We start from the raw sequence: 12,735 nt of genomic DNA on the forward strand, positions 1-12,735 counted from the left end.
AACATAAAAAAAAGAAAAATATTTACAACAGATCTATCATATATGTATATCATATATCATATAAGATGAGAATGAAGAAATAATAGTACAAAACCTCAATTGAAATGTGACCCAGAGCAGGTAGGGCGCTTACTTGTCTTGCAAGTAGCTGACCTGGGTTTGATCCTGGGCACTGTGTATGCCATGAATGATCCTTAAACAGCCTGAGATAAGTCCTAAGCATCACCAGGTGTGGCCTAAAAGCCAAGAACAAAAAACTCAATGAAATTAACACCACTAGGAAATCTCTACCCAACTAGATTATTCACATTTGAAGGAACAATACAGAGCATTATGGGCAGGCAATTCTTAGCCTTGAAGCCAATTTTGCAAAGAAATGTTGATAAAGTTTTAAAAGACTGGACAGGGGCTGGAATGATAGCACAGCAGGTAGGGCATTTGCTTTGCATGCCACCCCTTCAGGTCTGATCCCCAACATCCCATATAGTCCTCTGAATATGATCAGGAGTGGCCCATGAGCGCTGAGCTAGGAATAAGCCTGGAGCACAGCCGGGTGTAGCCCAAAAACTAAAGACCAGAAAAACTTGCCAACATGTGGCACTGAGTATAGAACTCACTAAGGGGCATATGGTTGCCCTTTACTAGATTAAGGAAGTATGCTGCTTTGGGGCTGGAGCCATAGTACAGCAGTAAGGTGTCTGCCTTGGACGCGGCCAACACAGTTCAATCCTGTTTCGATTCCAGGCATCCCATATGGTCCCCTGAGCCTTCCAGGAGCAATTTCTGAGCTCAGAACCAGGAGTAGCCCCTGAACGCGTTGGGTGGTTGGGTGTGACCCAAAAACAAAAACAAAAAACAAACCAAAAAAAAAAGTATGCTTGCTAAGGGATTCTTTAATAATAAATTAATGTCTCATTTATACTAATTGTTCTATGTCTGATCAGTTTTTTACATATAGAGATGCTTTGTTTTGGGGTCATACTGCCTGATGGTTTAATGGTTGTGTGTGTGTGTGTGTGTGTGTGTGTGTGTGTGTGTGTGTGTGTGTTTTGGGTTTTGTTTGTTTTTGGTCCACACCCAGCGATGCTCAGATATTACTCCTGGTTCTGCACTCAGGAACCACTCCTGGTATGCTTGGGGAACCATATAGGGTGCTGGGGATCAAACCTATGTTGGCTATGTACAAAGCAAGCACCCTAACCACTGCACTACTGCTATGGACCCTACATCCAGAGATTTTATTGCAATTTTTTACTTTTTTTTGTTTGTTTGTTTTTGGGTCACACCCGTGACACTCAGGGGTTACTCCTGGCTATGCGCTCAGAAGTCACTTCTGGCTTGGGGGACCATATGGGATGCCGGGGGATCGAACCATGGTCCATCCAAGGCTAGCGCCTTGGCAGGCACCTTACCTCTAGCGCCACCACCCAGCCCCAATTTTTTACTTATTAATGCAGACACTTACGCAGTGTCTATAATATGTTTGATATAAAACCAATATTCCCTTTCTTAGGATAAAACTTTGTATTTTTCTAGGCCTAACTATATTTCACATTTAACTTTGCTTAGTTACGTAAATGAGAATAGGTAGTATAATATCTTGTATTAAATGATATAATTTACACAGGTTAAAATCATAACAATCACCATGAATTGACTATCGATTTATTTTTAGATCATTCCATTTGCCATTTCTTTAAGGTTTGTTAGGGAAAGTACTATGATAATAATTGTGTTATATTCCTGCCAAGGGGATGACCTGAGGGATTGGAGGGAACCGAAGACATAAGTGGAGCAAAGAGATCATTGGTGGTGGGACTGGTGTTGAAATATTATATGCCTGACACAACTATTATGAGCAACTTTTAAATCACAGAGCCTTAGTTAAAAGACCAGCAATCCCACTTTTGGGTATCTATCCCCAGGACAGAAAACCGTTTATCCAAAAGATGTTTGCACGCCACTCACTATTCATCATAGCACTCAGTAGCTAAGAGTTGGAATCAACCTAGACGTCCAACAACAGACAATTGGATCATGAAGGTATAGTGTGTGTGTGTGTGTGTGTGTGCGTGTGCGCATGATGAAAACTACATAGCTGTAAGGAAAGATTCAGTCATACAGTTCACTGCAACATGGATGCAACTGGAAGTATTATGTTAAATGAAATAAACTAGAAGAAGGATAAATCAGGAATAATATTGTTGTATATGAAAACATTTCTATAAGATTATTCTTTGCCTGTTGTCCCACCTTGACCTTCCAGGTGGGGGCACTATTGAGAGCTGAATAAATAGTTTGGGAGCGAGGTGTTCAGGGTCTTTTGGCAGAGTTGACTAGCTGGCTCCAGGTGTTTTTTGGAGCTGGTAGTAGGCTGACAAAGAACTCTCTGCTCCCAACCTTTTTACCCCTTTACCCTCCTGTCTGTGTGGATTATTTGCTGTGGGTAAATATTACCAAGATCTCCCCCCACAAGGGGATAAGGGGATGGGAATCGATTTCTCATTCTGGGAGCTCTTTGAGGATACACAAATAAATACACAATAAAGGAGTAAACAAGATCCCACAAATACCACTTATATGTAGTATTTAGAATAACTGCATGAAGATGAGGCCGGAGCAATGGAGCAATGGTAGGGCATTTGCCTTGCACACGGCTGACCTAGGACAGACTGCAGTTCGATCCCCAGCATCCCATACGATCCCCCCAAGCCAGGAGCGATTTCTGAGCAATTTCTGAGTGCAGAGTAACCCTTGAGCGTCACCAGATGTGGCCCAAAATAAAAAACAAAACAAAAGAATAACTGTGTAGTTTAACTGTCCTGGATGGTGATGGATGACGGTGAGATGGATGGAGAGGCCTTTTTCTGCCAGCCTGGGCCACACTCCTCCAACTCCCTTCAGCCTGTGGGTCTGAGGGTTTAGGTTAGCCATGAAGAAATGATTCACAGACAGTCAGGTTTCAGGAGACATCAGCTTTATTTAGGCTCAAGCCACCACGTGGCTCCTAAGCTTTAAAACCTTTTAAGCTAGTTCCATAGTCAACCCTGTCATCTCAACCTCTTTCTTCCATGTCTTCTCCTGCTGCTTCTTTCTTCATCTCTCACTGAATCCATGAATCAACCCCTGAATCAATTTCTTCCTGCTCCTGAGGCAATCCTTGTTACTTGCAAAGACTCCTCCCAGAAATGGGCAGACCTTACCATCAGGTAAGGTTACACAGGAAGAATGGAGGGTGGAGGGTAACTGTTGTGTATGTAAACATTTCCATGGGATTATTATGTTACTGATCCTACCCTGATCCGTGATTGTGCCCTACCCTAAGTTGTGACCTGGCATTCTGCTCCCACCCTAGGGTGGTACCTGATTATGATGTATAAAAGCAAGGGTCTGTGGAAGGCTGGGGCTTTTGTTCTGGGACTGATTTTGGAGTTTTGGGCTTCAGCCTTATCGATGGAATAAAGCTGATATCTTCTGAAGTCTGACTGCCTGTTAGCTTTATTCCTGCCGCATTCACCTCAGAACCACTGGCTGTACAGGGTGACAGACGGTGGTTCGAGCTAGAGGAGAAAGACCTCATCCTCCATCCCTCCATCAGTCAACCCCATCAAGAGTTGTTCTGCAACAGGTAACATAGCTACATAAAGAAATATAATGGCGGGCCGGAGAGATAGCATGGAGGTAAGGTGTTTGCCTTTCATGCAGGAGGTCATCAGTTCGAATCCCGGCGTCCCATATGGTCCCCCGTGCCTGCCAGGAGCAATTTCTGAGCATGAAGCCAGGAATAACCCCTGAGCACTGCCGGGTGTGACCCAAAAACCACAAAAAAAAAAAAAAAAAAGAAAGAAATATAATGGCGGAGATTACCAACTGGGAGAATCTGAGGGGACATGTTGCCTTTGTGTGTTTTTCTACTCTTCTGTCTCCTGAAACTCTCCTGAGAGGTCCAAGAAGGGCCCAGCAAAAACTGTCTCCTAGAGGCTCCAGAAGAGCCTTTATGGCCACGTGCTCTTTCTAACTAATGAACCCCACCATAACATGCAGAAAAAAAAATCACACTATAAGCATGACAATGGGGAAACCTTGTAGGCAAACACCATGCATGCACAGAAAATGAAGATGATAGCTCTGATGACCCAAAAAATACCAATCATCTGATCAATATCTCAGATAAGGAGTTTAGAAAAGAAATATGGAGGATCCTCATGGGAAAAAACATAGCTCTAGCTGAACAGAATACAAAGATAGAAATCAGAAAACTTCAAACTGAAATAACAGATCTGAAAAACATGGTAGCTGAACTGAAACCTCAATGGAAAGCCTCTCCAACAGGGTAACAGCAGCCAAGGACAGAATCAGTGAACTGGAAGATGAAATGCAGAACAACTCCATACAGCAGAAGAGACTGGAAAAGAACCTGAAGGCAAATGATCATACAATGGAAAAACGTACTCAAAGAATGTGAACAGATGAAAATGAAGTCATCGATAAACTCAACAGAAACAACATAAGAATCATTGGAGTCCCAGAAGCCCAGGAAGGAAATCCCCAGGAAGAATAAACAGTCAAAAAAACATCATCACAGATAAACTACTAGAGCTAAAGACTGCATGAAATAAAATTCTGCATGCCCGAAGAGTACCAGCTAAAAAAGGACCTGAAGAAAAACATCCCAAGACACATCCTAGTCACATTGACAAATCCCACAGATAGAGATAAAATACTGAAAGCAGGGCTGGAGAGATAGCATGAAGGTAGTGTGTTTGCCTTGCATGCAAAAGGACTGTGGTTCTAATTCCGGCATCCCATATGGTTCCCCGATCCTGCCAGGAGCGGTTTCGAGACTAGAGCCAGGAGTAACCCCTGAGTGCTGCCAGGTGTGACCCCCCCCCCCAAAAAAAAAAAAAAGAATACTGAAAACAGCAAGATCAAAAGGGGAAATTACATTCAAAGGAGCACCCTTAAGATTTACAACAGACATGTCACAAGAAACTCTCAAGGCCAGAAGACAGTGGTGGATATTGTGACAAGACTGAATGAAATGGATGCTTTCACCTAGGATACTACACCCATCCCGACTCATGTTCAGGTTTGAAGGAAGGATACATAGCTTCACAGATAAACAACAGATCAGAAAATACAGATGCGGGACTAATGGCGGAAGTTGACCTGGTGGCCGAATTTCCCCGGCCGGCGGGTGCCACTCGCTGGGCGGAGGTGATGGCTCGCTTCGCCGCGGGGCTGAACGCGCAGGGCCGCCGGGTGGTGTTGATCACGTCGGGCGGCACCAAGGTCCCCCTGGAAGCGCGGCCAGTGCGCTTCCTGGACAACTTCAGCAGCGGGCGGCGCGGGGCCACCTCGGCCGAGGCCTTCCTGGCCGCCGGCTACGGGGTCCTGTTCCTGCACCGCGCGCGCTCCGCCTTCCCCTTCGCCCACCGCTTTCCGCCCCAGGCCTGGCTGTCCACCCTGCGGCCCTCGGGCGCCTCTCCTTCGGGCGCGCTGAGCTTGGAGGCCGATGAGAAGGCGCTCCCGGGCTTCGCTTCGGCTTTGAGGCGCTACCAAGAGGCCGCGGCTGCAGGCACCTTCCTGGCCGTCGAGTTCACCACCTTGGCCGATTACCTGCACCTGCTCCAAGCTGCGGCGCAGGCTCTCAGTCCGCTAGGTGCGAGTCTATGGATTGCCTGCCTGCAGGCTGTGCCTTTCTTCCCAGATTCCTTCCACCCTATCATCACACTCACCCTCGGAGTCCACAGCCAGGGATCTCGAGTGTTGCAAAGTTGCTCATCCCACAGCACGATCCGACTTATGACACCCGCGTGCTTCTCTTTTCTCTTTGCAGGCCCTTCTGCGATGTTTTACCTGGCCGCGGCCGTGTCCGATTTCTATGTTCCTGCCTCCGAAATGCCCGAACACAAGATCCAGTCATCTGGGGGCCCACTGCAGATAACGATGAAGATGGTACCAAAAATGCTATCTCCTTTGGTTAAAGACTGGGCTCCCAAAGCATTTATAATTTCCTTTAAGTTGGAGACTGATCCATCCATCGTAATTGATCGTGCACGGAATGCTTTGGACACTTATCGGCATCAAGTGGTGGTGGCTAATATCCTTGAGTCACGAAGATCCTTTGTCATTATTGTAACCAAAGACTCAGAAACTAAGTTATTGCTCTCGGAGGAGGAAGAAGAAAAAGGTATAGAGATAGAAGAGAAGATAGTGAATGATCTTAAGTCTCGACACACAGCTTTTATGTGCGACAAAAACTGAAAAAGCCATTAGAGAATCAAACATTGTTCAGTGGACCAGGGCCCTGACAAATGGTGAGAACCAGAATAAGATATACAGGATGAAGGGAAAAAAAGTGATTGATGTACAGGCAGTTGTTTTACTTTGTTATTTGTCTTCTCAAGGCTATTTTATACTTACTATAAATGAAAATGAGCAAAACTGTGATGACTGAACCAGCTAAAAAATGCCTGAATGTGATCTTGATTTTGAAAATGAACACATGGAGGTTCTCACTTTTTTCATAAGAGTTTATTGGAAATTATATCTTTCAGAGTATACATGTGGGTCTGAAAATCAATATTTGTATTATAGAGGAATTAAGGATGCATGAATGATTTTGCTTTTGAAGATCGTTTGTTGATGCCTACTATGTACTAGGCTGTAAGAATTATGAGGATTCAAAAGATGGATACATGTGTCGTTTGGAACATAGACCTATTAAAAAAAAACTAAGTGCAATAAAAAATGTGGCCAAAAATTGAAGAAAAAAAAAAAAAGAAAATACAGATGCAAAAACAGCTTTAAAGGAAAAACGTAAAGGTCTACTTTAAGACAAGACAGACCATGGGGCCGGAGAGATAGTGTGGAGTTAAGGCATTTGCCTTTCATGCAGGTCATTGGTTCAAATCCTGGCATATCATATGGTCCCCCGAGCCTGCCAGGAGCGATTTCTGAGTGTGGAGCCAGGAGTAACTCCTGAGCGCTGCTGGGTGTGACCCAAAAAAAACAAAAACAAAAAAACAAAAAGACAAAACAAAAAAAAAAAAAACAAGACAGACCAACAGACACACCAAACTTATACACAAAGATGACATTAAATCCCATGGTGCCATACTAATATCAGATAATGCAAACTTTATACTCAGGAAGGTTGTAAGGGACAAAGACGGACATTTTATATTAATCAAGGGGTACGTAGAGCAGGAAGAATTCACTCTCCTAAACATATATGCACCGAATGAGGGGCCAGCAAAATATTTAATACAACTGTTGACAAATCTGAAAAATAATATCAACAACAACACAATAATTGTGGGGGACCTTAACACGGCTTTGTCAACACTGGATAGGTCAACCAAACTGAAACCCAACAAAAATATACTAGACCTGAGGAGAGAAATGGAAGAAAGAGGCCTAGTGGATATATATAGGACACTCCATCCCCAGAAACATGGATAAACATTCTTCTCCAATGTACATGGGACATTCTCCAGGATAGACTACATGCTGGCACATAAAACATACCTCCATAAGATCAAGAGGATAGAAATTTTGCAGACTACCTTCGCTGACCACAAGGCTCTGAAATTATTTGTGAACTCCAAAGGGACTCAGAAGAAACACTTTAACACCTGGAAGTTAAACAGCCTCATGCTCAATAACCAGTGGGTCCAAGATGAAATCAAGGAGGAAATCAAAAGGTTCCTGGAAACAAATGACAATAAAGACACAAACTATCAGAACTTATGGGACACAGCAAAAGCAGTACTGAGAGGAAAATTTATAGCTTTGCAAGCACACATCAGGAAGGAAGAAGGAGCTTACCTGAGTAGCTTAATGACACAGCTAATAGAACTAGAAAATGCTCAACAAAAGGACCCAAGAATAGGAAGACAGAAGGAAATAACAAAGCTGAGAGCAGAAATCAACGAAGTGGAAACTCAAAAAACAATCCGAAAGATCAACGAAAGCAGAAGTTGGTTCTTTGAAAAAATAAACAAGATTGATAGACCACTGGCAAATCTAACAAAGAAAGAGAGAGAGAGAAACTTGATAACTCGTATCAGGAATGAAAAAGGAGAGATCACTACTGATATGACAGAGATTCAAAGGGTAATCAGAAACTACTTTGAAAAACTCTACGCCACTAAAAATGAGAACCTGGAAGAAATGGATAAATTCTTGAACTCTTATAATCTTCCACGGTTGAAGGAAGAGGATGTAGCATATCTAAACACCCCCATCACCATTGATGAAATTAAAACAGTAATCAAATGTCTGCCGAAAAACAAAAGCCCAGGTCCAGATGGATTCATTAATGAATTCTATCAAACTTTCCAAGAGGAACTACTGCCAATCTTGGCAAGACTCTTTCATGAAATTGAACAAACAGAAACACTTCCAAATAGCTTTTATGAAGCCAACATCACCTTGATACCTAAACCAGACAGAGATGCTACCAAAAAAGAAAATTACAGACCAATATCACTGATGAATGCAGATGCAAAGATCCTCAACAAAATCCTGGCAAATAGGATTCAATGCCTCGTTAAAAAGATCATCCACTACGATCAAGTAGGTTTCATCCCAGGAATGCAAGGCTGGTTTAACATCCGTAAATCTATCAACATAATACACAACATCAATAACAAGAAAAATAAAAACCACATGATCATATCAATAGATGCAGAGAAAGCATTTCATAAGGTCCAACACCCATTCTTGATCAAAACTCTCAGCAAGATGGGAATGGAGGGAAACTTTCTCAATATAGTGAAGGCCATCTACCACAAGCCAGTGGCAAATATTATCCTCAATGGAGAAAAACTAAAAGCCTTCCCTCTAAATTCTGGCACAAGACAAGGCTGTCCTCTCTCACCACTCCTATTCAACATAGCACTGGAAGTACTTGCTATAGCGATTAGGCAAGAAAAGGATATCAAGGGAATCCAGATAGGAAAGGAAGAAGTCAAGCTCTCACTGTTTGCAGATGACATGATACTCTACTTAGAAAACCCTAAAGACTCTATCAAAAAGCTTCTAGAAACAATAGACTCATATAGCAAGGTGGCAGGCTACAAAATTAACACACAAAAATCAATGGCCTTTCTATACACCAATAGTAATAAGGATGAAATGGACATTAAGAAAACAACCCCATTCACAATAGTGCCACACAAACTCAAATATCTTGGAATCAACTTGACTAAATATGTGAAGGACCTATACAAGGAAAACTATAAAACTCTGCTCCAAGAAATAAGAGAGGACACACGGAAATGGAAACGCATACCCTGCTCATGGATTGGCAGGATTAACATCATCAAAATGGCAATACTCCCCAAGGCATTATACAGATTTAATGCCATCCCTCTAAAGATACCCATGACATTCTTCAAAGAAGTGGATCAGACACTTTTGAAATTCATTTGGAACAATAAACACCCTCGAATAGCTAAAGCAATCATTGGGAAAAAGAATATGGGAGGAATTACTTTCCCCAACTTTAAACTGTACTACAAAGCAATAGTTATCAAAACAGCATGGTATTGGAATAAGGACAGGTCTTCAGATCAGTGGAATAGGCTTGAATACTCAGAAAATGTTCCCCAGACATACAACCACCTAATTTTTGATAAAGGAGCAGGAAATCCTAAATGGAGCAGGGAAAGCCTCTTCAACAAGTGGTGTTGGCACAATTGAATAGCCACTTGCAAAAAATTGAACTTAGACCCCCAGCTAACATCATGTACGAAGGTAAAATCCAAATGGATTAAAGACCTCGATATCAGCCCCAAAACCATAAGATATATAGAACAACACATAGGCAAAACACTCCAGGACATTACAGGCATCTTCAAGGAGGAAATTGCACTCTCCAAGCAAGTGAAAGCAGAGATTAACAGATGGGAATATATTAAGCTGAGAAGCTTCTGCACCTCAAAGGAAATAGTGCCCAGGATACAAGAGCCACCCACTGAGTGGGAGAAACTATTCACCCAATACCCATCAGATAAGGGGCTAATCTCCAAAATATACAAGGCACTGACAGAACTTTACAAGAAAAAAACATCTAATCCCATCAAAAAATGGGGAGAAGAAATGAACAGACACTTTGACAAAGAAGAAATACACATGGCCAAAAGACACATGAAAAAATGTTCCACATCACTAATCATCAGGGAGATGCAAATCAAAACAACGATGAGATACCACCTCACACCCCAGAGAATGGCACACATCACAAAGAATGAGAATAAACAGTGTTGGCGGGGATGTGGAGAGAAAGGAACTCTTATCCACTGCTGGTGGGAATGCCGTCTAGTTCAACCTTTATGGAAAGTGATATGGAGATTCCTCCAAAAACTGGAAATCGAGCTCCCATACGATCCAGCTATACCACTCCTAGGAATATACCCTAGGAACACAAAAATACAATACAAAAACCCCTTCCTTACACCTATATTCATTGCAGCACTATTTACCATAGCAAGACTCTGGAAACAACCAAGATGCCCTTCAACAGACAAATGGCTAAAGAAACTGTGGTACATATACACAATGGAATATTATGCAGCTGTCAGGAGAGATGAAGTCATGAAATTTTCCTATAAATGGATGTACACGGAATCTATTATGCTGAGTGAAATAAGTCAGAGAGAGAGAGAAAAACGCAGAATGGTCTCACTCATCTATGGGTTTTAAGAAAAATGAAAGACACCCTTGTAATAATAATTTTCAGACACCAAAGAGAAAAGAGCTGGAAGTTCCAGCTCACCTCAGGAAGCTCACCACAAAGAGTGATGAGTTTAGTTAGGGAAATAACTACATTTTTAACTGTCCTAATAACGAGAATGTATGAGGAAAATGGAGAGCCTGTCTAGAGTACAGGCAGGGGTCGGGTGGGGAGAAGGGAGACTTGGGACATTGGTGATGGGAATGTTGCACTGGTGATGGGTGGTGTTCTTTACATGACTGAAACCCAAACACAATCATGTATGTAATTAAGGTGTTTAAATAAATTTAAAAAAATCCCATGGCAATCATCTCCCTCAATGTCAATGGACTAAATTCACCAATTAAGAGACATAGAGTGGCTAAATGGATCAAAAGATGATCCAACTTTCTGCTGCCTACAGTAAACACGCCTGAATAGTCAGAACAAACATAGACTCAAAATCAAAGACTTTAGGAAAATTGGGGCCCGGAGAGATAGCACAGCGGCGTTTGCCTTGCAAGCAGCCAATCCAGGACCAAAGGCGGCTGGTTCGAATCCGGGTGTCCCATATGGTCCCCCGTGCCTGCCAGGAGCTATTTTTGAGCAGACAGCCAGGAGTAACCCCTGAGCAACGCGGGGTGTGGCCCCCCCAAAAAAAAGACTTTAGGAAAATCATCCAAGCAAACAACACCCTTAAAAATGCTGGGGTGGCCATATTAATATCAGATGGCACAAACTTTAGACTCAGAAAAGTTGTAATGGGCAAAGATGGACACTTCATACTAATAAAGGGATATGTGCAACAGGAATAAATTGCACTACTAAATATATACACACCCAATGAGAAACCAGCAAAATATCTAATACAACTATTGACAAATTTAAAAGACGATATGAATAATAACACAATAATTGTGGGAGACCTCAACATGGCCCTGTCAACACTTGATAGGTCAACCAGACTGAAACTCAACAAAAATATACTAGCCCAGGGTCAGAGAGAGAGAGCGCAGTGGTAGGCATTTGCCTTAGACACTGAAGGATGGTGGTTCAAATCCCAGCATCTCATATGGTCCCCTGAGCCTGCCAGGAGTGATTTCTGAGCATAGAGCCAGGAGTAACCCCTGAGTGCTGCCGGGTGTGACCCAAAAACCCAAAATCAAAACAAAAACAATATATATATGTATATATACACTAGCCCTGAAAAAAGAAATGGAAGAAAGAGGTCTGGTAGATATGTATAGGACACTCCATCCCCAGAAACATGGATACACATTCTTCTCCAATGTACATGGGTCATTCTCCAGGATAGATCACATGCTGGCACATAAAACATACCTCCATAAAATCAAGAGGCTAAAAATTTTGCAGGCTACCTTCACTGACCACAAGGCTCTGAAATTAAATGTGAACTACAAAGGGACACAGAAGAAAAACTTTTAACAACTGGAAATTAAACAGCCTACTACTGAACAACAAGTGGGTCTGAGATGAAATCAAAGAGGAAATCAAAACTTTCCTGGAAACAAATGACAATGAAGATACAAACTATCAAAATCTATGGGACACAGCCAAAGCGGTACTGAGAGGAATTTTATAGCTTTGCAAGCACACATCAGGAAGGAAGAAGAGGCATACCTGAATAGCTTAATGATGCAGCTTATAAAATTAGAAAATGATCAACAAAAGGAACCAAAAATAGGGAGACAGAAGGAAATAGCAAAGCTTAGAGAAGAAATAAAATCAATGAAGTGGAAACCCATAAAACAATCCAAAAGATCAATGAAAGCAGAAATTGGTTCTTTGAAAAAATAAACAAGATTGATAGACCATTGGCAAAACTCACGAAGAGAGAGAGAAACTTGATAACCCATATTAGAAATGAAAAGGGGGAGATCACTACAGATATTGCAGAGATTCAAAGGGTAATCATCGACTACTTTGAGAACCTCTATGCCACCAAACATGAGAACCTGGAAGAAATGGATAACTTCTTGGACTTTTATAAC

The 12,735-nt window shown here is 42.2% G+C and overlaps 2 protein-coding genes across 2 annotated transcripts in view; one reads left to right on the forward strand and one right to left on the reverse strand.

Annotated features, from left to right (window-relative positions):
• Positions 1–12,735, reverse strand: part of AKT2 (AKT serine/threonine kinase 2) — a 350,831-nt gene that overhangs the window by 194,102 nt on the left and 143,994 nt on the right. The gene's annotated exons all lie outside the window — the stretch shown is intronic.
• On the forward strand, positions 5,155–6,335 carry LOC126028154 (phosphopantothenate--cysteine ligase). The gene is made up of 2 exons (XM_049787203.1): positions 5,155–5,662; positions 5,840–6,335. Exons 1-2 carry the CDS (start codon positions 5,155–5,157, stop codon positions 6,265–6,267), a joined length of 936 nt encoding a protein of 311 aa, XP_049643160.1. The 3' UTR covers positions 6,268–6,335.

This window comes from Suncus etruscus, chromosome 14 (genome assembly GCF_024139225.1).
Source record: "Suncus etruscus isolate mSunEtr1 chromosome 14, mSunEtr1.pri.cur, whole genome shotgun sequence".
NCBI classification, from domain to species: domain Eukaryota; kingdom Metazoa; phylum Chordata; class Mammalia; order Eulipotyphla; family Soricidae; genus Suncus; species Suncus etruscus.

Bases quoted from the DNA above. Each gene is read 5' to 3' on its own strand.
- LOC126028154 (XM_049787203.1), top strand. From the start codon at position 5,155: ATGGCGGAAGTTGACCTGGTGGCCGAATTTCCCCGGCCGGCGGGTGCC. The intron at 5,663-5,839 runs GTGCGAGTCTAT...TTCTCTTTGCAG, and splicing joins GCAGGCTCTCAGTCCGCTAG to GCCCTTCTGCGATGTTTTAC.